Source organism: Pteropus medius, unplaced genomic scaffold (genome assembly GCF_902729225.1).
Source record: "Pteropus medius unplaced genomic scaffold, Ma_sr-lr_union100, whole genome shotgun sequence".
Classification (NCBI taxonomy): Eukaryota; Metazoa; Chordata; class Mammalia; order Chiroptera; family Pteropodidae; genus Pteropus; species Pteropus medius.
The window spans coordinates 28,614,231-28,641,725 of record NW_024344378.1 but is presented as its reverse complement, the minus strand read 5'-3'; the positions used below and the strand labels follow the sequence as shown (position 1 = coordinate 28,641,725).

The 27,495-nt window shown below is 37.7% G+C and overlaps 1 protein-coding gene across 4 annotated transcripts in view; it reads left to right on the top strand.

Moving 5' to 3' along the window:
- The first annotated feature begins 1,897 nt into the window (after positions 1-1,897).
- Positions 1,898-27,495, top strand: part of STAMBPL1 (STAM binding protein like 1) — a 43,679-nt gene continuing 18,081 nt past the window's right edge. For all 4 annotated transcript variants that reach the window (XM_039871778.1, XM_039871776.1, XM_039871777.1 and 1 more), the window contains exons 1-2: positions 1,898-2,317; positions 25,641-25,723. In XM_039871778.1, coding sequence (XP_039727712.1) covers positions 25,694-25,723 — 30 coding nt within the window. In that variant the 5' untranslated portion in view covers positions 1,898-2,317; positions 25,641-25,693. The remainder of the gene's footprint in view (positions 2,318-25,640; positions 25,724-27,495) is intronic.

The window sequence follows — 27,495 nt, the reverse complement described above, 5'->3', positions numbered from 1 at the left end:
CCTTAAATAAACGAATCAGAGCGTAAATGAGGTTTTGGCTAGAAATAAATGATAAAGATTTATTCCACAGTCTTAGGGTTTGCAACCAGGAATACAACTAGACAATACCCAGAGTGTTTCAAAGAAAAAAAAAAAAAGCTGAGGGTTCTTAAAGTAAAAAATACATTTCTGAGAAGAATCAGTCCTGCATTCTTAGTCTGTGGATTGGTCTGAGATGGTAATCCTCTAGATGGCCAGTGGTTTGGGTAATGAATGCCAAATAGTCTGGATACATGAATATTCTTCCCTTAGTCCTTCAGGGGTTAATCGGAGGGTTATCTGGAGTTTAATGTATATCTAGGCATTGACGCAGGACTGGAAAGTTTAAGTTCCCAGGCTAGTTAGGACAAGAATAAAATCATTTTCTCATACTTTGACCTACTTGATTTTAATAATTTATCAGCTTGTCTATAGTGACTTCATTTTATTTCTTCACTCTATTACTCAGATTCTAGGTAGCAAGACTATGATCAGTGACCACTAAATATTTATGTGAAATTCTTAGTTTCATAATACTTTTTAGGAATCGAGGTAATCTTCTTAATTATCACTGAATTTTAGATTGCTAGTAGGTCATGAGATTACCTAGTCCAGAACTACAAACACAAATGTCTACCATATCCTCAAATGTCAGTGTGGTGGGGCATATAGGAGTGGTAGGGACTGTGGAAAACTGAAAAAACATCTTCCCAGTCTGAAGGTAACACTTACTACTTGGCTCTGGCTGATGATTGCTAGAACCTACCAAAGACCAAAGGTTGCCAGTTCTTCCAGCTTTTTAGAACATGCCAAAAGTCTAAATTTTTGTGAAATTTTCTGACTTTAACATTTGGAACCAAATTCAAAATTAGAAAAACAATGATACCATTGCTTTTTTAAAAAAAAATCAAAGCTGAAGGCTGCCTCCAATAGTCAAACCTCTTCATTTTAAAAATAAACGCAGGGAGATAGGCCTAAGAAGTTGAAATGCCTGAGGCTAAACAGCTCAGATCCAGATCCAGGGCTGGAAGTTTGATTTCCAAAGGAAAATTAGATTAGGAAAAACTGATGTTCCACTGCCCTTCTCTGCAGTCACTTTTCTCATTTGTAAGTTACCTCCTAACCAAACTCAGAAAAGATGGAAAAGTGTCTGTTTCATCCAGCAGTAGCAGTGTTTGTAAAATGTTTATAAATTAATAGAATCTGCTTAGCCAATAGAAATAGCGTTTGGTGTCAGATTAGGTTTTAAATCTTAACTTCTGTTGTGTCTCAGTCATGGGAAAAATAAGATTATCGTTTATAAGGCTATTGAGAGGATGAAAAAAGATTACATGTTTGTAGTGTCTGGCACAGTACCAGAAACATACTAAACACATTGCACATGATAATTATAATATCCAGAAGAAATTATAATCGTTTGCACTATCCGTGGGGATGAAATGCGGATGGGGGGAAAGAGGACTAAAGTGTTTCGTGATGGGGCTACATTATGATAAATCTCAAGGTGCAACTCTTCATAAGAGACTTAAGTGAGATTTTCGCCAAAACCCTATCCTGGTCCTGACTCCACTGCGAGTTCATGGTTAAATCTAGCTACATCATGGCGTATGTTAGCCGTAGCCCTAAAAGGCACCCCACTCATGTCCACTTCGGCGAAATTGATGGTGAAGCAAAATGAGAGTCCAGTTCCGGGCTGAGCAGAGGACGTGCAGGGTTTTCAGGTGAGAGTCGCACCCAAACGTTTTACTCTCGCTCTAGGCCAACCGCAGGGACTCGCTTTCACCTGCGAGCTCTTTCTGCAGAATGCGGGAGGCCGCCGCCGCGGAAGAAGGGGCGGAGGCACAGGAGGAGGCGGCACCCAGGGGCCGGGGAAGGGGAGGCCAGGACCATCGCAGTGACAATTTCTTTTTCTGCGGCGGCGGCTGCAGCAGCGACTGCTGCTGCATGCTCGGGATTGACCGGCCTGCGCGTGGGTTTGCGAGGGCGGTGTTCGTCCCAGGCGCTGGGGAGCCACTGCAAAGAAGGGAAGGAGAAGGAGGAGAACAACGCACGCAGCCGGAACGAGTGGAACTAGCAAAGCTGCGTTGGTCCACAGAGGAGAGAGGGAGGAGGCACTGCCGAGGCAAGCGAGCGGGCGCCTCCACGCTGGGTGCCATGGCACCCGGCTACAGTGCCTTCTAGCAAGAGCCAGCGCGGCCCGGGCTGCAGCGGCCAGACGGATGCCCAGGCCACACGGCAGGCGCGGGGACAGCCGCTGTAGTCGCCGTCCCACGCGGGCTCCGGATATCAGAGGTTGTTGGTGAGTAGGCGCGCGCGCGCGCGTGTATGCGTGAGTGTGAGCGCGCACCGGCACAGTCAAGTGTGCATGCCGGGTGCGTGTGCCCGGTGGCCTGGCGCGCTGCCTGGCCCTCTTCCGCTGGCGGTTTTGGGTCTCTGGCTTGTTCCGCGGAAAGAAAATGCTTTTTGCTGGCTGTTCACTTCCTTCCAGCAAGTCTTTGGACCCGTCGCCTCCGTGTGCGCTGCCTCTGTGTGCCCCCCAGCCAGCCCCTAGGAATTCGTGTCACCTTGATGGGGAAGGCAGGAAGCTGTGGCTCCTGGTGTCAGGGCGGGACCTTGGCAGTGATCTATACGCGTGGGTTTATGGTTCCGACTTGGAGATAGTGTTGGCATTCAGAGAGACCACCCCTTATCTTTGGGAGTGCGTGGTGTAGAGAAGGGAAGGGTGAGGGTTGGAAAAACAGACCTTTACACCTGCAGGATGTGTGGCACACCTCTGTAGGTAATGTTTACTTTTATGCCTTTTATGAATGCCCATAAGTCAGTCATTCTCCTCACCTGAGGAAGTTAAGCCTTAACCTAAAGGCTTTCATAAAATTCACAAAGTGGAAATGCCACTAAAACATAATTTTCCAGAATTCTCTACAACAATCCACACTGCTGATATCCAAGATCTTAAGGTGTTATAATTACTGAAATTAAAAAATTAATTACGTACGTAATTGGTAATTCAGGAAACAGAACCTGATCTAGAGAATTGGGAAAAAAAATTTTTAAGTGTTTGGGTGGTGTGAGGGTGAGGGTGGTTTCTGGAAATCAGTGTTTTGGTGGCAAGGAAAACCGACAAGTAAGCTCCAATGAGCACACCGCTTTCCAAACAACCTGCTAATCACTGAGAAGAAAATGGGAGTCCTAGGTTTTATGGAATTTCCAGAATTATAATGAGTATCAGTAGGATGCTGGTTTATGATTTCATGATTCAAGGCCTGTCAAGGTCAATATGACAGATTTGTTCCAGCAGATAAATTACATCTGAATGTTTGATTTCCTGTGTAAAGTTTTTGGTGGTAGTTTTCTGTGGTGGTTTTATAGAGATTAAGCCACTGGGTTCTGTTTTTTTCTAGACATTGTTTTAATGGGCAATCTTGTGTTTGTGGGATGGATGCTCAGTCGAACTTCAAAAAATGTACTGCATTATAGTAGGCATTTTTGTAGCTATAAATATCTGTTTCTTTTTAATTTAAGTTAATGACTTTGAGAAATAGGCTCCTTCTGTTTACCATTGCTCCATTACAGGGTCTTCATTCGAAAGCATGAAATGTTATTGGGATCTACCTGAAAAATGGACTGGCTGCTTGGTTTCTGTTCAAGCATATATCTAGAAAATTGTTAGCTACTTGAAGATCTAAGCTGGAATTTATGAATCAGTTGGTTCTTGGGAATTTTAAGAGGAAAGTTGTTTTTTTTATACTCTTTTGTAAAAGAAGCACCATTTAAATGATCAGGCAGAGATACCTAGTCCTCTACCCATATTACAGTTTTCAGGGACAGTTTCTTGCCTACTTTTGCCCTGTATCATAGGACCCATTGCTAGTGAGAGGCTTGGAGAGAGAAATGAGAGGAGCTGTGTCCTGAGGGTGTCCTCAGCAGAGAGACTGTCTCTGCGTTTGGCTCCTGAGAAGGACTGATAAAAATAGTTAAAGAATTGTTAGTAATAGTTACTTCTTTTTACTTTCAGCATCTAGGACTTAACCAGTTTGATCATATTCCTCCTTCAAGGTATCTTCCCAAGCCTACTTAACAAGTCAGGAAGTGAGGTTGCTGTTTACAGAGAAGAGTCTGGTAATTCTTGTTCAAATACTAGGGGTAGAAGAAATATGTAGATGCTGCTCAGGAAATATCAGGTACCTTCATGGAAGGTGTGTTTAGCAATAAACACCAATTTTAATCCATTGGATTTGTGATTCTCTCTAAAGCTAGCATTTTTTCCCCTCAACCCTGTGAAAGATTTATAAGTAACTTCAAATGATACTACAAAAAATGAGTCATAGTTACCCCTGAAAATGTTAGAGTCAGCTTTCCATCCCTCAGGGCTAATGGATCACAGTTGCTCAATAAATATTTGTTAAACGAAAAACAATTCTAGGATGTCTTTACTTCCCAACCTAACTACATCAGGTCTTCCACTATTGATTATTTTTTGCCATCACGTTATATGAATCACCAACCCTTTCAACACATTGAAGTTTGTCTGATGTATTCAACTAAGAAGACCACCTTCCTTCACTGAAAGAAAAATAACAATCTCTCTAAAATAAAACAAAAACAAATAAACACTGTATTGGTACCTGTGGACTTGCTTATTCCAGCTCTGTGAACATGTGAATTGTCCAGTTGGATGTGTGAATGTACATTCAGAAATCCTGAGTTGACATCAGAATGTTCAACTCAGGAATAATCTCGATGTAGCTACATGTGGATGTGCCTTTTGTCAGAAATTATTTGCATTTCTAAGCAAATCAGATGAACTTCTAGTGCAGTCCTGCATCTCCTCATGCTAAGCGGACAAGCCAATTAAACCTTTGGCAATGCTAAGTCATCAAAGCACATGATGTTTGATTTTCTTTATAAATTTTAAATTAAATCTGTAATATGTTTATCCATTGATGTGGCTGGCTTTGAGACTAATTCAGATTGGTGGTTACTTAGTACTTGTGTTTATTAAAAACAGCTCCTTTATATGAGTACCAGTAATTCATATGTTTTAATTTGCTCTAGTTAGCCTTTCAGGGTCCTCTTGGAAGTGGTTGCATTGTATGATCTTAAATATTAAGAGTGTTATGCCTTCTTTTGTTTTTTTTTTTTAATAGTTCTAACTTTACATTTCCAGTCATTAGATATTTACCATATGATTCATGGTCTAATTTCAAGACCAAAGATTAAGAAACTGTCTAAGGTTTTCCTGGATATTAATATTATACATAAAAATAATGCAAATTTTCTGTCTGATATTTTTCCCTTTATATCCTCCAGTCAAGCTTGTTTTTATTCTGAATAAGAATCAAATGAGATTCTTAAACATTAAAAATTTTTTTCTGATGGACTTGGTCCAAAACAAGTAAAATAAAAAGTTGCTTATCACTGTTTTGAAGTAATACAAACACTGCTATTCTCTGCATAATGAAACATGACCATTCTTATCAAGTATTTATTTAATAAGTAGGTACTTGAGCACTTGAACTAGAGTTAAAGGCATGCTCCTTCCATGTCTTGTTCAGGCCCTTGAAAGCCATGGGTGAAATATTGATTCAATGAGGTAGGTTCCTTGAAAGGAGTTAAGTGAGGAAAGCATCTTTTTGGAAGAGCACTTTGGCAATTGGATGGAGAGTGGATTAGTAGAAGGAGTGGAAGATGTAATCTGGTGTTAAATAATGACATAAAATCCAAGTGACACTGAAATGGAGAAGGGGAAACCCAGGCAGACATCAAGCAGGATTCTTTGTTTTATGTGGAAAAGAAACAGTAAACAAGTGTGATCATTCACATGTTCCACATCTATGGAAAACATTACCAGTTGATCACAGCAATCTTGCCTTCTGAGCCCTTGTGTTACCTTAGAATCTTGCAAACATTTGACAAATGTTTAGTAATAAATATTAGTTATTGAACATGTGCTGTATGCCAGGCACTGTTCAGAGCCTTATCTCAAGGGCGATGGAGTGATTAGGAACATGAATTCTTTTTGCCATTCACTAGTTGTGTGTCCTTGGGCAAGATACTAACTTCCCTGAGACTCAGTTTCCTCATCTTTCAAGGGGGATGTTAGTTTCTATCTCATAAGGTGTGCGGGAGGATTAAATGAATAAGTATAGGTATAAATGAGAAGTCATTAGTAGTGTCTGGCAAAAAGTTTAGTGCTATATGTGTTTGTTTTGCTATTGTTATTATTCAGAAAACAGCTTTACGCAGTAGGTACCATTGTGCAGATTAAAAAGTTAAAGTACAAAGGCCTTAACTGCTAGGCAGATTGCTCAGGAACATAGGCTGTAGGTGATAGAGCTGGGAGTCAAACCTAGACAGTCTGACTCCGACGCCTGCTTTCCTAACTGTCTCCTTTCCCAATTGTCTCCTACACTGCATGCTGGGTGCTGGGGATACTGATTGGAGCAAGAAAAGTAGGGGCTGTCCTTATGGAGATTAAGGGTTCCAATCATCTATATTGTAGAATGTGCCATTTCCAATATAGAATTCATGCTCAGATTGTTATACAATTTTTTGGGCCATTATTCCTTGATGTTTTGGTATTTTGTAAATAGCATTTCTCATTAACTTTTTTAATAAGAAGTATTACAAGTTGTGTTTTCATATATGCTTTAAAAATAGGTTATGTTTTGTTTTTGCCTGTTGACATATGCAATACATATTCATTTTTAATATCTCCACTTATACTCAATAATTCTTTGCTGGAGGCAGGAAGATATGTCTCCCTAATATACATATGTGTAACATATATCCCATATATAAATAATGCGTAATGTATTATACATCTAATATATACATTTTATACAATAGGTGTTAGTTACATGCATTATATTAGATGTGCATTACATACACCTGTATGCATTATATTACCTGTCTATACATATAATGTTTACACTGTACAATATATATATAATATACATTACATAGAACATTAAATTAGGGATATTTTTATATATAAAGAATCACTGTGTACAAGGAGAGATGTCACAGGTGGGTATGTGTACATTAAATTATCGAGCAGGTATCAGTATGCTGAAAAACTTCTATGCCACCAACCTCTTTTCACATGCCCAGGTCTCATATATCTCCCATCCAAGACTGATGGTGGAGATATGATGACCTTTTATAACTATTTTTATTCAGAATATTTTTCAGCAGTCCCCAACCTTTTTGGCATCAGGAACCAGTGCTCCTATGAGAATCTAATGCCTGATGATCTGAGGTGGAGCTGAGGCGGTGATGCTATAGCTGGAGCATGGCTGCAAATACAGATGAAGCTTTGCTTGCGCACAGGGCTGCTCACCTCATGCTGTGTGGCTGGGCTCCATGGCTGTGGGGGTTGGGGACCCCTGTTTTACAGACTAACTGCAGAGTACATTTTAGCTGACCTTTGACTTGTTGAAGTAATTACATCTAATTATAAGAGGCCAAATTTTGATTATAGATGGGAAGACTGCTATAGCAACAAAGCATAAAAAAATTCTTAATGCCCCTAGAGCTTCCTCAGTGCTTATATAATTCCCTGTTCTCATAAATAACTTTCAGAAATCTGTAACTAGTATTGTTTTTCTAAGAAGACAAAAACTTTTCTTGGTCTTGTGTAAATAAAGTTCATGGGTAAAAAAATTTTTCAGGAACAAAATTAAAATTTTAGCTTTAAAAATATAGTCTGCATCCTTTGCTTTACTCTTTCATGTAAATTGCACATTATTATTTAACTAAGGTCAGTTCCTTTGAAAGGAAATGTTTTTGAATTTTGCAAGTTTAAACTTGATTAAGGATGACAGAATTTAGGTTTTGGTGAATTTGGTGTTTTGTTTTGTTTTTTGAACTTTTGCTATACTATCTATGTTCAGTGGCATCACAGTAATTGAACTATAGATTTAGTAAGGGCACATCCAAGAGACAGTTAGTTGTCTAGGGACCCATTAGGAATTATTCATTTTGATTGTTTGATTTGAGGATTCTGTGGGTAAATTTGGAAACAGGAGGCCAGCAATGACTCATTTATAACCCTCCCTGGCTCCGGATGAATACTGCCTGACTGTTGTGCCCTTGCCTATACTCAGAGAGAAACTCAGTGTGGGTCCCTTTTGACATATCAAACTTGAATGGCTGGGGCAATATCAGCACTTTTTAAATAAAGATTGAAGGAAAACTACAATCAGTAATGGCGATTATGGTTAAATTCAGCTCAGCTAAGGACACCGTAATTGTATTCATCCCATTGCTGGAGTGTATCTTTTAACACTGGAAATAAGCATTTCCACCACTGAGAAGTAATAGAGGGAGGGCTTTATGCCTGTGGGTTTATGTGTCAATCTCCTGGTGGATTGACTCTAGTTCTTTTTCCAATCCGTTTTGTCCTTGACAGGTTGGTTTATGAACTGTTCCACAAGATAAGTTTTCTTTGACAGGAGGAACAAAGGGATGTAGTGGATGGAATGAGACTAGAAAAGAGAGGCCTGGGATAAGTTCTTCATATGTTTGTGTTTTTGTTGAGCAGGACAGAGAAACTGCTTACTGAAGCAATACAGTATTTTAAGAAAAATAAGTAAAAAGATGAACATCACTTGGAATCATTAGTGGGTATAGAACTTTGTTTTTCCAATTAATGAAAATTTCAAGAAGTTAAAATATAGATTTTGAAAGAAATGTAAATGACTGCATTCTTATGACATGAAGGTTATTTTTCTTTGGCAAGTATAGTATCATTGAAAAACTTAGAAAGGTAACTAGGGCAGTACTTCTCAAACTAGTATCAAAAAACCAAACTGTCTTTCATCCCACCCCCACAGATTATTATTCAGTAAGTTTGGATGGGGCTTGGGAGCCTTCTTTTTGACACCCTCAAGGGATTTTGATGCAGGTGGTCAATTAAACCACACTAAGAAAAACCTACTTAAGTGCTAAATCTAATTTTATATTCAGATTTGTGATTTTACTTTTAAATGTTATGTATTTTTCTTCCTGATTTCTATAGGCATTTTCACGTAATAACATAGACATCAAAGCTGCTTTTGGATTTTCATAGTGGCACCTATACTTGTTTAATTTTCTTATTAATATCTTTTGATGGACAGAATCAGAAAAACACAGGGTTGGCAGGAATTTTTTAGAGAGACTGTTGCACATTGTTATGAATGACAGATATTAGACCAGGGCAGAAAGGGTTTTATCAAAAAGGAAAATAGGAGAAGACATGTACTGGGGAGCAGTGGAAAACCAAGTCTAATAATGCATAAGGAGAGAAAAGGGATCAGATCTCCGGCTGGGAAGGGCTGGTGAGGGTGTTTAGACCTCTCCTGGCAGGTACTAGTTTATCAGTGTGCATTTTTGAGCAGAGGACTAACCTGATGCAAACAAGTGTTACACCTAAGCTAGGGACACACCACACAGTGTCTAGTCCAGATTAGAGACTTAAGAAAAAGGTGGGCAAAGTCGACTCTGTTTGTCATCATAAAGACAGGAAAGAGCAAGGCTAAGCACTTGGGTCTTGAACTGGGCAGGACTGACATTAAAAGGTTTATGCAGCAGAGGTCTCTGGCTCTGTGTTTACAAGGTCTGCAGACAGTAAAGTTCTCTGTCCAGCCAACTGCATATATGGTGTGTGACAGTAATGCCACCCAGCTCAGCCATCAGTCCATACCAGCACCTCTGGATTTAGTAAGCCCTTGAATAACTACTGCAGCTACCACAACTTTAATAATATTGCAAGCCAAGGAGGGCACAGTTTTTCTCACTTTAGACCAAAGAAATAGACTCAGAGTAATTTACCAAAATTCACACATCTGTAAACATAGATGTGTCAGGGCTAGGATTCAAATCCGAAGCTACCTACTCAAAACATAGGATTAAAAAAAGTATAATTTGTCTGATGATGAAGTGAGACATACTTGTAACAAATCGTACTGAAATGAATGAATTGAATGTGAAATCCTTTCTGGTCCCATCCTTGAGAGAACAGCTGAGAAAAAAATCAGTGTCTGTTAAGGCTTTTTTCTTACAAATGCCAGTATACGTTAAATACATAGGTATTAATACTAGAAAGATTAAATCATACTTAATATATTATTCTACAACTTGTATTCTTCACTTAATGCTGTAACTTTTACAACTTCTTGGTTTGGCGCATATAGATGTAAGTTCTTTCTAACGGCTTCATCCACTATATATTTCTTTATTTTAAATAACCTCCATTTATTTCCAAAATTTAAAAACCATGCTGCAGTGGGATTGTGTGTGTGTGTGTGTGTGTGTGTGCGTGTGTATTATATGGGCAATACAGTCTATGAGGAAATTTTAGAATTGGAAGTACTTGGTCAAAAGGAATGCATATTATTTTTAAAAATTGCCATTTTTTTCCAATCCTAATCAATATTGAGTATGATAAGTCATGTAAATTTTATTAATCAAATAAATGAAAATGCATTATTCAAATTCATAATTTCTTAATTACTAATGAGTGCAATTAAACATTTTTTCATATTACCTAGTCATTCATACTCCTCTTATGACTTGTTCATTCTACTTGCCTGTTTTTATTTATCTCTTTTTCTTTATTTCTTTTCCGCTAATGCTCCCTATAGTTTAGAGATAATAAATATTATAGCTGTCACAAGTGTTGCAATTCTTTTTTCCTTTCGTTGCCCTTTTACTTGTTGATTGTATTTTAAGGTACTAACTAAACATTAAACAATACTTTTTATTTACTGATCAATGGAACAGAATAGAGAGCCCAGAAATAAATCCACGCCTATACGCTCACTTATGATAAAGGAGGTAAGAATATACACTGGGGTAAAGACAGTCTCTTCAATAAATGGTGTTGGGAAAATTGGACAGATACATGCCAAAAAAAGAAGCTGGACCATCTTCTTATACCGTATACAAGAATAGACTCAAAATGGATTAAAGATTTAAATGTAAGACCCAAAACCATAAAACTTCTGGAAGAAAACAGGCAATAATCTCTCTGACATTACTAACAGTAATTTTTTTGGATATATATCCCCAGGCAAGGGAAACAAAAGAAAAAATAAACAAATGGGACTACATCAAACTAAAAAGTTTTGTACGGCAAAGGAAACCATCAACAAAACAAAAAGACAACCTACTGGTTGGGAGAAGATAGTAGCTAATGATACATCTGATAAGAGGTTAATATCCAAAATATATAAAAAACTCATACAACTCAACAACAAAAAAACAAACAATCCAATTAATAAAAGGGCAGAAGACCTTAGGAAATACAGATGGCTAATAGACATGAAAAAATGGTCAAGGTCACTAATCAGAGAAATACAAATTAAAACCACAATGAGATATCACCTCACACCTGTCAGAATGTCTATCAATAAATCAAAGAACGACAAATGTTGGCGAGGATGCGGAGAAAAGGGAACCCTCATACGTTGGTGGTGGGATTGCAAATTGGTACAGCCGCTATGGAAAACAGCCTGGAGGTTTTTCAAAAAATTAAAAACGGATATACCTTTTGACCCAGCAATTGCACTTCTGGGTATTTATCCAAAGAAAACCAAAACAATAATTCGTAAAGATCTATGCACTCCAATATTCATGGCAGCACAGTTTGCAATAGCCAAGATATGGAAGCAATCTAAATGCCCATCAACAGACGATTGGATAAAGAAATTATTGTTCATATACACAATGGAATATTACTCAGTGTTACTCAATATTACTCAATTACTCAATATTACACAATGAAATCCTACTATTTGCAATGACATGGATGGACCTAGAAGTTATTATACTGAGTGAAATAAGTCAGACAGAGAAAGATAAATACCATATAATTTCACTTATATATGGAATCTAAGGAACAAAAAGAACAAACTAATCAAAAACAGACTCAAATATAGTGGACAATTTGGTGATGGACAGAGGGGAGGAGGGTTGGGGGGCTGGGAGAATGGGATGAGGGGTTAAAGAAGTACAAATTAGTAGTTGGTCACAGCGATGGCATAGGAAATGCAGTCAGCAGTGATATATTGGCGAGGTGGAAAACCAGAGGAGAGAAGGAGCAACTAGGGGGATCGTTTTATAAACGATATAAATGTCTAACCAATGTACCGTATACTTGAAACTAATTAAAATAAATTTTAAAAATAAAAAAATACTTTTTAAAAAACAATTTCAGACTTCCAAAAAAATTGCAAAAATAGTACCCAGAGTTTCTGTATATCCCTTACCTATTTTATCCAAATATTAAAACTTTGCATAATCGCAGTAGTTATCAAAATCAGGAAAGTAGCAGTGTTACAGTACTGTTGTTTAATTTACCGATCTTATTCACATTTCATCAGTGTCCTTCTGTTGCTCCAGGATCACGCATTGCATTTAGTTGTCATGTCTCTTTAGTATCCTTCAGTCTGAAATGGTTCTTTGGCCTTTCTCTGTCTTTCATCATTTTGACATGTTTTAATAGCACTGGCCAATTGTTTAGTAGAAAATCTCTAAATTTGGGTGTGTCCGATGTTTCCTTATGAGCATATAATTAAGAGTGTAACCTAAGCTGGAGGCAGTCAAACATATCTTGCCTGAGGAAGAGATGCTGAAATGAACACGGGAAGTTTGCAGAGATCTATTAAGGATATATGATATTAACAGTGATTAAAAGCTATTACAGGTTTTTAAATGAAAGAAAGAAAATGTCTAAATGACATACCTGTTATATGTAGAAATAATCAAAGGGGAGCATGATAGGAAAAAATAGACCAATTAGAAGACTTTTCTAGCAATGCAGAAAGGGAAATGAGTAGCGTAGAGTAAGTAGGATGCTGTGAGGAAAGATGGTGAGCAAATGCAGACTTCAGAGAGATTTCGGAGTGTGAATTTGCAAATGTAAGTGGTAGATTGCATGTGGAGTTTGGGGGAGCAGAGTCAAGATGAGTATTTCCAGATTTTGCCAGATTTTGTGTCATTGATTAGATGTCAGGCAAAATTTTCTCTGTCAAAGTCAGAAATTTCATTACCTCTAGTTCCCTTAGATGACAGCATTTACAATATATTTGCCTATTTATGCTCCTGTATCTCAATATGTCCACTTAACTTCCGTGTTCTATGTTGTTTTTTCTTTAAACTCTCCCCCTCTAACTATTTATCTCTTTCCATTCCTTTTACCATTTTCAGTCCAGACCTGGGCTACCTCATCCACAACTGCATACTTGCCTCTTTTCTGGGCTGCCAATTCCTCGTCTCTCTCTACATTTATCCGTTGCTGCCAGACTATTTTTTTCAGTGCTATTGAAGAATACTTGATAGAGACTATTTCAATTTAATAACTATATATTAAGTTCTTGTTTGGGCACATTAGCTTATTGTGTAGAGCTGATAAATAAGTGAGGCATAATTAGCATAATTCAGGAGACTTGGGGCCATTTTGCCTGGTGGTAAAAAGAAACTGTATCTTTGTTCTACTCCTTATATACACATAAATTTCACACAGATCAAAGATATTTATCCAAAAATGTCTAACCATAACATTACTGGAAGAAAAGATTGGTGAACATATTTAAAAATTTTTTTATCAGTGAGTTTGAAGACCTTTTAAAGAATGATGAAAAATCCAGATACTAAAAAAGAAAAGATAGATCTATTGGACAACCTAAACATTTTCAATTTTGTACAAAAATTAAGAAACCTTCAAACAAAAACTTCAACTAAACTAATAAATGTGAAAGAAAAATGGGAATAGAAAATTCACCGTTTTTAAACACCACAGTAATAATTATTTCAGGCAAGAATCATCTTTATATGCTAAAATTCGTTGGTAAAAGGATATTTGCATATGCTCAAGGTAACTCCCTAGAAGATACTTTGTAGTTACAAAGGACAAAATAGTAGCTTTATAGGTGAGAAATCTGGCAGACATAATTTAAACAAGTGACCAAAGTTAACATCATTGATAATGGGGCCAACCAGTGTCTCCCAATGCACACCATCTCTTCTGGGGTATTTTTGCCAAAAAAATACACAATTCTGTCTGTTTCCTGTGTTTCATCTTTGTAGTATTTACCACAGTTTCAATCATATAATCGTGCAGATAATCACTTAATATCTTTACACATCTATGTCCCGTGCCCTGCCCTAGCAGAATGTAAGTTTCATAAGATCATATGATCTTTGTTCGCTATTGTATCACTAGCTTCTAACACAAAGTAGGATCTTAATAAATAATTTTGGATAAATACATAAATGAATTAATTTACTTGGCACTAGCAGTATCCATGTGAAAGATGTATTTAGCCTTGGAACATATTGGGTGAGAAATCACAGTTAGATGTCCTAGTGGAAACGGTGGAGGTCATTTGAAGACACAGTGCTAAAGCTTAGATTAAGCTTTAGTTGAAGCCATGAAAAAAAAGTGTTTTAGGTAATAAAGGTAAGTTTATAGAAAAGATAAAAAATTAGTGGTTTAGGTGCAAGGCAAGTTTTAATGTGCATAAAGATCTCCTGGGCTGTTTGATAAAACTAGAAATCCATGGGGCACCCAAACCAGAAATTCTGACTCTATGGAGCCTAGAAATCCGTTTCTTGTAATAACCACGCCCCTCCTCCACCAAGTAATTATGAAGCAAGTGGCCTAGGAACCACACTCAGAGGAAACTTCACATCCAAGGAGAAGGATGACAGCCTCAGGGAGGGGATGCAGAAAGAGGGATGAGTGGTGAGCAAGGAGGAGGAGCAGATGGCCACTCACAAACAACTTGGGCAGTATGAGGGGTTCTCTAAGCATTTTAAAATAAACTCCTGGGGATAGTTACATAGGGACACAGACTCTTTTGCTTTTGTCTATTGCACTGAAGAGATCGTCTAGGGCAAAACTGAAAATGTGGACACAGCTGTCACTGGAACATGTTGAACAGTTAGGATTCCTGTGGTTGGGGAACATTGGAATAGTAGTAAACGGAAAGTATTCTAGGATAGCATTTGCTGTTCAGTAGTGGTGCTGGACTAAATTCATCTTATTGAAGTACTATCCTTAGAAAATTCATGAAAATTAAAATCGATTAATCATGTCCAAGGACTGACCTCATTCATCTCTGAGCTTCAGGCTGCTGGCAGACAAGACAATGATGTTATTTTTAAAATTTATTTCTGACTCACTGTGCTTTATTAAATTTGATAACTTCTGGATTGTATTTTCTTAAAAGCAAATTGCAATAAAAAGGGAAGTATATACATTAGAGTTTAGTGGCTTATGAGTGACTTATCTTTAGAATGCATAATTTCCAGGAAATGTTAGTATTTCAACAGCAGGATAATAAAATTAACATGCTCCTAAGGATTTTTGATGACAAAATAATTATGTACAAATATGAATTTCTCTCTTACACCTCAAATTTATTTTCCAAACATTTTATGATGCATATTAATTAAATGACCTCATTAAAAAATAGAGCAGGATTCTAAATTAGCACATTTATGAGCATAGGAAATAAATGCCTTTTGAATACCATAACTTAGAATTTATATTGAAACCAGCAAATATTATGAATTGAACTGTGTCTTGGTAAAATAATTATGCATTTGAATTTTTTGACTGCATATTCCAGGTAGTCCATCCACAGACATTGAATCATTCTGCCTTGGAAACAAGTGAAGAAAATGAATGCCCTTTTATTTTTTCGGCAGGGAAAAGATGATGAATCAGATATATGTAATGCTGAACTAGAATTTCATTTCTACAGTAAATCGTATCATTCTTGTCCATGGCCCAAGAATTTGACCTTCTCCTGATTCCACCTTTACTTCTAAATGTTAGTTGCCAGTGCTGCTGTGTGACGAAGAGAATGAACTTTGGAATCCTATACACATTGTTTTGAGTCCTTGCTCCACCATTTATTCAAGTAACTTACTTATTTGAGGCTGTAGTTTCCTTACCTGTACAATGGAGATAACTGTAGCTGTCGTTTGTTGAGTGACCAAGCATTGTGCTGTAGGCTTTACAGGCATTATCTCACTTCACCTTCACCACAGCTCTTTCCTTAGATACTGTTATCAACCCTATTCTGCAGTTTGGGAAGCTGTGATTCTGCAGTTGTGGTTAGAGGCTGACCGGGTGGTTAGACTCTGGAGTTCACATGTCTAATCTCAAGGGTGTCCAATCTCTAGGTTCAACTGCCTCCTCTTTGATGAGACTATCATGAAGGCCGAGACCACATACGTTAATGCATTATTTCAGTTAACCAGGGAAGGAAACCTTTCTGTTAGTAGTACCTACTATTATTATGTTGGTTCTTTTGCTGCCTTAAAAGTTTAGATAGTCCTACAATAATACCTCACCTGCACAGATCTCAGCTTGCTCTTAGTGGAGGAAAAAAAGGTATGAAAAAATGCTTTTTGAGCACACAAATTAGAAATCATGTAGCACATTCACTGTAATCAGCATATAGTTTACTCTCAGGAGCTCTCTTCAGATCTTTGTCCAGTCTACACTTTAATTCTATGAATAAATTTAAATTATTTTACCAGTGATGTAAGATTGACTAAATGGGGTGAGGGGAGACTGAAGTCAGAGAAGTTTTGTAAAGAAGTTGCTTTTTAATAGATTTTCTAAATGAGAAAATTAGAAATGGAGGGAAGCATTGCTATTAACAGGTGCATTAAAATAAGATTGTGAATCACCAACAAAGGGTTAAATAATATTTATATTTTAGTCAAAGAAGAATGTAATATTATCTTAGAAGTATTTTCTTTGAATATTGTTAAATCTCACAAAATTCGATTTTGGCTATTCAGAATCGCCACTTTTGTCATCAAATTTACATAACTAGTGATTTTCTTATATTGCCAGAGGAACCTCATATCAATTAGGCAGCACATAATAGAATCCCAAGGGTACTTTAAACAATGACGTTTGTCTTATACACAAACAGTTCAGAGGAGAATGGTTGCAGGATAAGTGCAGCTGCTTGGCACTGTCGGCGAGGAGCCAGGCTCATTCACCATCCTCTGTACCTCAGCTGCTTCTTAGGTTTGATCCCTCTGGGTTGCAAGATGGACCCTGCATTTCAAGTCTTATATGAAGACACATGTCCAACTGGTGAAAAGGCCCATATTCTCCAGAATATCTCTGTTAGAGATGAAAATCTCTCACAGAATCCTCCCCAGATTTCCCCTTTCTGGTCTCGTAGTCCCAAATTGGGTCCCTTGCCAGCTAGTCAGGTCCTAAGTGCAAGGGAGCCCAAAAAATTGAGTCTGTCTAGTGAGATTTGGCCTCGCTGGCAAAGCAGAAGTGGTGGTGGGGGGAGTGGGCTGTTGTTCGATAGACAACTGATAGTGTCTGTCAAAAACTAATTGCAGTAAAGCAAATAAACATCATCTTCACTATCTATAATAAAATTCAACGTTTTATTTTAGGATAGAGGTAAATTAACCTTACTTCTCTAAGCATTTGATGTGAGAAGGGACTGATTGTCTTTGAGTTTCTTATTGCATGCCAGGTACTGTAATAGAACTTTTATATATTATCATTATATATTTATATGTTTTATAATTTATATTATATAATTATATATATTACCTTTACATATTAATATATATTATTCATAATGCACATTATTATAAACTATATAATTTATAATTTCTATATAAGTATAATTTATATATTACAAATATATATAATGTGTATATATAATATATAAATGTAATATATAAATTATACTTATATATTAATATATAATGTATTATATATCATATAATATATGTAATATATAAATCGTATAATATATATTATGTTATATATATAACATGTGTATATATATTATATATGTGTGTATATATGTGTGTATGTGTATGTATGTGTATATATACATATACACATATATAAGCTTTAGTTGATCCAGAAAGGTGTTATTTCCTCCTATTTAATAGATGAAGATAAAGGACACAAAAAAGTTAAGATGCCATAGCATTCCCAGTGCATATGGTGGAACCTGGACTCTCCTACAGGTGTATATGTCCTCAAAAGCTGAGCTGTTGGTGCTGAGGGTGCCCGACCTTCATTCTCGTGTCAGGATGAAAATTGTATTGCACTAAGAGAAATAACTGTTTTATTTCTTAAAGTGCAACTTCAAGGTAGCCTAGACTTACCTCAGAGTAATTTAAAACATACATTGAGAGTGCTGAGTTATTCAATAATCTTTCCTGTAGCAACTGCATCCTTGCTGATTGATCTCTTCTAAACCACATTGTTATGGTATATTTAATCTGGAATATTCCTCTAGGGATGAGACAGGCACCTGACACCTAGTGGATATTCATGTATGGTACTTACAAGTATAGAAAAAAAGGCAATAAAAGCTATTTCTAATATTCCGATTACTTTTCATATTTCTCTTATTAATATTTTAGTACATATGTTCTGGGTTACAGCATATTTCTGATTTGCAGTTTTACAGAGGAGTGTAAAGTAACCATTGGTTTTAACATCCGAATTTTTATTTTTGTTTATTTTCTTTCTTTTATCTTCAGATTTTATTTTGTTGCTCAATTTTTCTGATTTAGTATTTTTACTGTCTTCTCCATTTTTTTACTTTTATTTTTCAATTACAGTTAACATTCAATGTTATTTTAAATTAGTTTCAGTTGTACTTATGTCTAAATTTTTATCTTTCAAAATGAACAGCAAGGATAGGCCTAGGTCATTTTTCTTTTCCTTAAAGCAGGTCCCAGTCTCCAAGGGTGTGACTCAGATCCTTCTTTCTGCCTTTGTCATTTAAGGAGGGGTAATGACCCTTTACTTCTCTATCTAAATCAGATTAGGTCACTGCAGGCCACAGTCTAAGGTTATAACTTCCTTTATTTATCTCCAGCTAAGTATACTGTACCATGTTCTTGCCGGAAAATATGAACACTGACTCAGTGGGGGAAAGAAAGGCTGTTGGTTGACTAATTAGAAATGAGACTCCAGGAGGTGGCGTGAGGTGTTAGGCCTCTCTCATTTGCTTATCCAGTTCATGACAGCATTCGGGTTGAAAGGAGCGCCAGAGAGAAAGATGACGCATTTGGATGATGGCTCACTGGCTTTTTCCCTGGGCTTAACCATAAGGAGACTGACTGTTCACTGCCCAGAAGTATCCTCTCTGTATTCAGGGAATATGGCTTTGTGTATGAAAGTGGGTCAGAAATCTGAGCTTAGCCACCAAAAATGTATTTAAAGAAAGAAAGAGGAGGAAAGTTAAGGGAATTAAGACTAAAAAGATCACAAAGTAAACACTGTGCTAGGTCAGATATTATTCTCTCTATTCACTCTTGGCATTATTTGCTGCCGGATTTAAAAGACAGAATTGTAGAGCTGCTTCCACATTTGTGTAGGAGAAGTTGAGACATCAAATTGGGACCCAAAAACTCAAAGGATTCTGTCGTTGGGCTGTAAAACTGGGCGGGCATAGGAAGAGTCAACTTTGATAAACTCAAAGCTGTAAAATGTCAGTTTGGGGAGAGTTCCTACCCCTCCCAGGCCACACATGGAGGACATTCCATTTTTGCCACATGCACTCTGGGCACAGTTGGAAACTGCTCCGTTGGTTCCAGGAGCTATTAGCTGAACCCATGGGACAGGGGTTGTCCTCTGTGTGCTCATTGTCAGTACATGGTTTTGAATACTTTTTCTGTGCCTAGTTCTCCAAGCCCTTCCAGTGAGGATTAACTGGAAGTAGACACTCCACTCCCCTACTCCTCTTTAAAAGGTAATTACAGAAGAAAATAGTAGTGTCTTTGGAGGCTACAGTGAGGAAAAGAGGCTAGAGATAAAGGCAAGAAGACAGGAGCTCTAAAGCAAAAACCTCTCAAGAGGTATATGATAGGTTAAATGTGTCACCAGGCTGGGTTCAGATGTTATCACATCACAGGAATGTGGGCTCTACTGGGAGTGGAGAGTAGGGAGCAGGTCGAGATTAAATCAGGCATTTCCGATGAATGTTTTCAATCAGCTGTAAGACTCTGTAGTGATGAAATGGGGCCTTTGAGGAAAGTGAGCCTGGGAGGGTCTAGTAAGGATGACCGGCAAATAGATAATAGACCCACAACTCACTTACATCCAAGTTTACTCCAGGGGCCGCCTTTGCACTGTGTGCTCCAGAGCACATCAAGCCTCCACTGTGAAAAGGGAATTTATATTTTATTTGTGCCTGATATTAGGTATTGTCCATCTGTCTTGGGCATTCTCTGACTATCTCGTTTTGGTATATTTCTGATCCTCCAAATTGCAATGTTTATCTTATCTTTAGCACTTGAAGTCATTTTCAACTTATCTTCCCACCATAGCTGCTGAAGTGTGAGGGACTAGAGAAGATGGCCCTGCCAGCATCATGCCGGCTCTCTCGTGCTGTTAAAGTTCCATGGACGACTTCCTTCCCTGAAGTACCACTTGTTTATAATCATGGCACTTAGGTCATTTTTATTTCCTCCTGTTGGAAATGGAGAACCTACATAAAAATGGCTTATTTTCCTCAGCAGACTAAACATTCAACTTTCCTAATCCACGGCTGTCACCACCGCCCCTGTACCACCCAAGAAACCATTACCTCTGCTCACCGATATCTCGCCTCCTCCCTTGCCCCACATAGCCTGTTCTCAGTAGCATAACCAAAGGTCTCTTTTTAAGTTATGCCATTTACGTCACACCTTTGCTCAATACCCTAAATAGCTCCCCATTTCACTCCCAGTGCAAGCGAATGTCCATATGGCGATTCGTAAGGTCTCCTTACCTTCCTTGCCTCATACCCTCTGGCCACTGAGATCTTTTCCCATCATTCCTCTTCACTCTCCCGCTCTAGCCACACTGCCCTCGTTGCTTTTTCTCAAACACACCATGCACTTCCACCTCAGGGCTGCTGCGTTCTTTCCCGTTCCTCACCGCCTTCAAGCCCTTGCTTCTAATTATTATGCAATTTATTTATTTAAAAACTTTATCGTTAATCTGTCTCTCCTGACTAGAAGGTAAACTCCAAAACGGCAGGAATCGTTACCAATTTTATGCCTAGAACATGCCTAGAACAATGCCTAGAACAATGCCTGGCACATCTCAGGTGTTCAGTTGATGATAGAATTAATTAATAGACCTGTCTTAAGAGAATTAAATGAGCTACCTGTAAGTTCTTGAAGGCCGGTACATTTGGGGGTCATATTTTAGCACAGATCTAGAGTTAAATATTTGCTAAGTTTCTCTTACATGCCTGCAAATGTGATGCAGAGAATTCTGTAGACTTTAAGGGAATCGCTTCATTCATTCATTCATTCATTCATTCATACATTCAATAAATATATATTGAGCCCTTATTAAGTAGCAGACACTGTTTTAAACTCAGGATAAAAGATAAATAATAACAAATAAATGCTTCAGGTACTGGGCCTGGAGGTGCTAGGTCTTTTGATTTTTTTTTTTTAAGAGAAGCTGAAATCTGAATTTTTGTTTGACTCTCCCAATTTCTAAATGTTGATAACTAACTTTAAAAAAAATTTTACCGTAAGTGAAATTAAACTTTTATGACAACCAAATGTTGCCTGTGGGGCTATATCTTATAATATCTTCTGTGTTTATGCGATTATGTGGTACTGAGTCTGAAGAAGTCTGAAACTTCTAGATGGATAAGTGGTATGTCACAGGCTGGGCAGGATTAGGTGAGAGGAAAGGAGGATATTTTTGCTTTTCTCTGTACCTGGGCCAAAGATGTGGAGGCAGGACAGGCAGAGTGAGGCAGGTGGGGTGATGGAGGATGTGTATTTCATTATCAGTACTGGCAATAGTCTCTCCCCTGGGCCACCATGAATCATTCTTTCTAGGTTAAACTTATTGTATTTGTCAGCATACTGCTCCAGCAGCTTAAACAAAGCCAAAGTATTAGACAAGATAGAAATTTGTCTCTGTCAATGGTTTAAGTGTAAGCAAATTAGACCACTCCTCCTCTCTTCTTACTTTGCCATGGATCTTCCTTTTGACCAAAGATGGCTCACCTGTGTGCAGGGTTCCAGCTGGCAGGAAGGGCAGAGGTGGATGGAGAAGGGCCTGTCTCTTCTTTTAAAGGGCAGGATCCAGACTTTGATCACAGTACTTCCATTGACATCCCATTGGCTAGAGCTTAGTAACAGGGCTACACCTAACTCCAGGAAAGGCTGGAAAATGTAGGTTTTACCTGGGTGGCTTTGTATCAGCTAAAAATTATATTTTTATATTAGAAAAAGAGAATGGATATTGCAGAGTATATAACAAGAAATCTGCTGCATTTGCTCTCGTGGGTCTCAGGTTGTATGAGGTAGGGTACTTCTTACTGTACCCTTAGTTTTCTAATTATTTTAGCAGACCCTAGTAGCTCAAATGGAAGATGATACTTGACATTTATTTCTTCCTCTTATAGATTCTTCTGGACCATTGTATTGCTGGTTAGATCAAAGTAGCATGAGTTTTTGTTTTGCTTTGTGTGTTTGTATAGTTGATCTGGAGCGGCAGTTTTCAAATATTTTGGTCTTGGGACTCCTTTGCATTCTTAAAAATTACTAAGGATACTAAAAAGCTTTGTTTCTGTGGGTTATATCTATTTATATTCACCATTTAAAAAATAAAAACAGACATTCATAAGAATATCCAAGTAAGATTTCATGAACTTGGACTCTCTGGAAATCTCCCTTATACAATTATGAGAGATGATGGTAAAAAGTAAATAATGTTGTAGTAATATTATGAAAATAATATTGACTTCACACACCCCTTAAAAGGATCTTTGGGACCCTGTACCACATGTTGACAGCCACTGATACAGAGACCATAATCTGTTTATGTTAACTTTGGTAATTGTTTATATTGTAACTGATAAGTGCTAGGAATTAAAAAATAAAGAAATATAAGACAGGACCATTGGCATAGAGTAGTTAATGGTCAAAAAATATAAGTTGACCAAACAATCTATACACTTCTTTCATCTTAGTTTTGAGGGAATTTGGTTTTTATTTCTGAATTGTAAATTTATATGTGGGAGTTAATAGTGATTGGCAATCTATAGCAATTTAATAAATTCCGATGTTTAAGATATATTTAATTAAATATTTCATACATTTAGAAGCATATTACAGAGAAGATTGTTTGATTTTTGTGCACACTTACTCTTATTTTGGCCACCCAGCCCTGAATCCACCTGTTCTCACTTGACACATCCCCCCACCTTCTATGGAAGTCTAAAGTGCTCACTATTTGCATTTTCAGCCACTATTGCTGCCAGGCTGCAGGCACGAGACCTAGGCTCTGCCAATCAGACACCTCCATCTCATAACTCCGAAATAGAAACTAGTGACATGAAGAAATGTGAGGCAGCTCTACACGGTTTTCAGTGCAGCAGCAGGTGTTGGTGGTGGAAGCTGGAGGCTCCCCTCCCCTTCAGACCAGTGTTGCTGTGTGGTTTGGGGTGATGTTCCTTGATATATAGTCTCCGAGTCCCATTTCTCTGGCTGCCCTGAAAATTCGTGATCTTTATCCTATGAATTCAGGAGTCAGTGCCTTTGCTTGCAACTAAGAATCCTTCTTGATACAGTCACAAATGCAGTGTTTCTCAAAGCAGTGTTTGGAGACCTCACGTATCAAAATCACCTGAGCCACTTCCTAACACTAGGTGCCTGTTGGTGGGTTTAAAACTCATGGTTTCTGAATCCTTGTAGAGGAGAGTTTCAGGAATCTGCATTTTAAACAAGTCCTAGGCTTATATAATATTTAGGTAAGATAAAATTTAAGAACTGCTGTTCTAATGTTTCCAACTTTTTAAATGATTTGTTCTGTGTTTAAAGAACTGAGTATCTCCAAACATTTTTGCAAGACCCTAATCAATGACTGGTATATCCTTGTTCCTTTCTCTTCCCACCCAGCTCCAAATTCCCCATAAGCCTCTTTATTCTATCTCTTTTAACTCTTGTAATGAATTCCCTAAATGGAATTACCTACATTCAATGGTGCCAGAATTAATTTAAGTTTAAAACTACACTGTGACTGTAGCTCTCTCCAGGTCATTTTTTTTCTTGTGCATTTCTGTAACCTACAAGCTGAGATCTCCAGGGATCACTGGAGAGGAAGACAGAGGAAGACTGGAACATACCAAGTGACTTTCCTTGAAGGGTTTTCCAGCCATGGATTCGGGCCAGAAAATAACACGGAAAGATTGAATGATCTACTGCTGAGATTTCTAGAGTCACAGAAGTTTATAATTTGGAAGAATGTAACTTAACCTCCTCATTTTGTAAATGAGGAACTGAAGAGAAGATGTGTGTCCATCAAGACATAAGTGATTAGTGGAGTATAAAAGCCCACATAATTTTAGAAGAAGTGGGAAATGGTGATGCAAAGCTTGACCTAAACTAGCAAAAAGAAGGAGATGAGCATTTATTGAATGATTATTTGAACTTGGATACATTCACTTAGTATCTCTGAGCCTCAATTGCAAAATAAAGATTCTAATAGTAGGTAACATTGATATAATATTGACTATGTGCTAAAAACTATTCTAAGCACTTTATATGCTAACTCATTTAATCCTTATCACAACTGTATGACAAGGGTACTATTATTTCCTGCATTTTCCACACAGCTGATGTATTTGTTTTCTATTGCTGTTTTACATATCACCACCAGCTTCATGGCTTAAGACGACATATGTTTATTATCTCAGAGTTTTGTGGGTCAGGAAGTCTGGGCACAGCATAACTAGGTCCTCTGCTTAGGGTATATTACAAGATAACAATAGAGGTGTCGACCAGATTAAGGGTCTCATATGAGGCTTAGAGTCTTCTTCTAGACTCACGTGGCAGAATTTATTTCCCTACAGCTGTAGAACTCATGGTGATTGAGTCTTTAGAGCTAGCAGGAGAGTATCTCCCTCTTTGAAAGGTCTCACCTGATTATGTCAGGCTCATCCAGCACAATCTCCCTTTTATTAACTTAACATCATAAAATTCAGGGCTTTAATGTATCTGTGATATCTGTTCATCTTCGCCATATGATGTAATATATACATGAGAGTAATATTCTATCAGCTTTGCTATGTTCTATTGATTAGAAGCCAGTTACAGGTTTCATCTACACTCAAAGAGAGGGAAGTACACAAACTCGTGGATACCAAGGGACAGGAATCATAGAGCCATCTTAGAATTCTACCTTCCATAGCGAGTAGGGTTTAGTTTAAGCCCAGACTGACTCTAGGTCTAAGAGTCCATAGCCTCAGAGTCCATGCCCTTAACCACTATGATCTTTCTTCCAATGAAGAACGTAAACCCTCTCTATAATCTTGCATAGAGTTCTAGGTAAGGTAACATCTAACAGACTTGTTCTGGGTGGTAGGCAATAATGAATTCTCTTCAAATCTGCACGTTTAAGGGTCAGCTTCAAGAACCCATAACCATCTGCAGTTTTGTATTTTCAGGAAGTGACTTCCAACGGTCTCTCTAAAAACTGAGATTATTGAAGTTGTTTTAATTTGTTCATATTCTTCTGAGGCAGAAATAACTCTAGGGATTTTAGATTTGAGAATGGAGTTCTTAAAAAATGACCCTAGCTCTGCTTTTTGTCTTTGAAACAGATGAAGCGATTGAGAAGAAACAGTGAACACCTTCATTTGGCGGACAGGACAACATGGATCAGCCATTTACTGTGAATTCTCTGGTAGGTAGTGCTGACTGATATTTTACATATGGTCAGAAAACCCAAAAAAGAAGAACAGAAACATACCAAATGTGAAATGAATCACAGTTACTTCAAGAAGTTTTGCACTTGTCGTTTTTCATCCATCTGTGTGGCCCTCTCCTTTGAGGAAGTGACTAATAAAGCCATCTTTGCTGGAATTAAAAATAATTTCTCCCCCAAAGTGTGAAATGTTAATTTATCTGGTTAGATTCCAGGAGCGTAGTCCTTTAGGAGAGCACCAGAGAGAAGAATTTCAGAGTTGACTTTGTCGCAGGTACCGTATGTATCTCATGTGCCTCTGCTTCTTTACAGATAAAAATTGGAGGCTTACCTTGTGTGGTAATGACCAAAGAAAACATTTTATATTTAACACCTAAACATTGCTTTGGGATGTTGTGTAAATGTCTGCATACCTGAAACTCTTATTCTTCTCATTTTTCCCCTTTCAGCCCAGCATGGGCCATGGAGAGTGTCTCCCTCTTTGAAAGGTCTCACCTGATTATGTCAGGCCCATCCAGGATAATCTCCCTTTTATTAACTTAACATCAAACGATTAGGGGCCTTAATACATCTGCAAAATCTCTTCATCTTAGCCATATGACATGTGTACATGTTTTCTAGCTACATCTTAGAAGTAATGTCCTGGAGAGGAAATAACAGGAGCTGTGGGATCACATGGGCTTATTCCGTGTCCCAGATCAGTCTCCGAGTGTGAATTATAATTATTATATAATCTCCATAGCCCTGTTTTTTTTGTGCTTTATGCCTTATGACAATTGGAAATAATATTTCTAATGTTCCCAACCTATCATGGGGGCTTTATAAATGGAAGCTGTTAGTAGCACTACCTTCATGCTGACGACCTTCCCCAGCCCACTCGCCACAACCCTGGCTTGCCGGGAGAGCAGCAGTATACTGAATACCCTCTGCACACAAAGCCGAGCACCAGAACATAAACGAATAGAAGGTCTGGTTCTTGCTCTGAAGTGGATTATGACCTAATGTTTTCACTCTGCTAAGAAAGTCCTCAAAGAAGCTCAGTTTGCTTTGACAGTATGTTTGAAGGGTGGAGAATTGTGGGAACTCTTTCACTTTCTGACTCCATGTTGTGGGATAATAAAGCCTGTTCCATGTCCACCTCTGCAGAGGAAAGAATCATCCTTATGGAGTGTCTTCTGTGGTTTTCTAGAAAATTATGTAGGAATAATTTAAAAAGTGGACATGTCAATGTAAAAATGGACAGAAAGGCTTTTTCATCTCTAAATTTTGTATTTTCATCCAAGAACTTCACATGCAAATGGAATATTATAGATTGTTGAAGACTTTAGGCTATTTTCATGTTTATCTCTGACATCAATTTTTAATTTGGGGAAGATGGGGCCATTCAGTAAAGGAGAAATAAATCTTATTTTTATCTTCAGGTAAAAGGATAATCTAATTACAGACATAAGGTAGACATAGTTTTAGTCTGGCCGTTTTCTCTTTTTCTCCTTTATTTGGTACATTTATTGGTTATCATATGTGTTGTAGGAGATATGCTACATCTTAGAGAACAGGAATGAATGGAAAATTATTTCTTTCCCTCAAGAAGTTTATAAGGAATCAAAAACACTTACACACAAATAGTTAAAATTCAATGAGTACTGTATAGTAATAAAAAGTGGAAGAATTACTTTTGTTCATACAGGAGACGGAAACACTCTTTAGAAAAAGCCCAATTTCAATAGATATTTTTTCCCCTAGTCATTTTG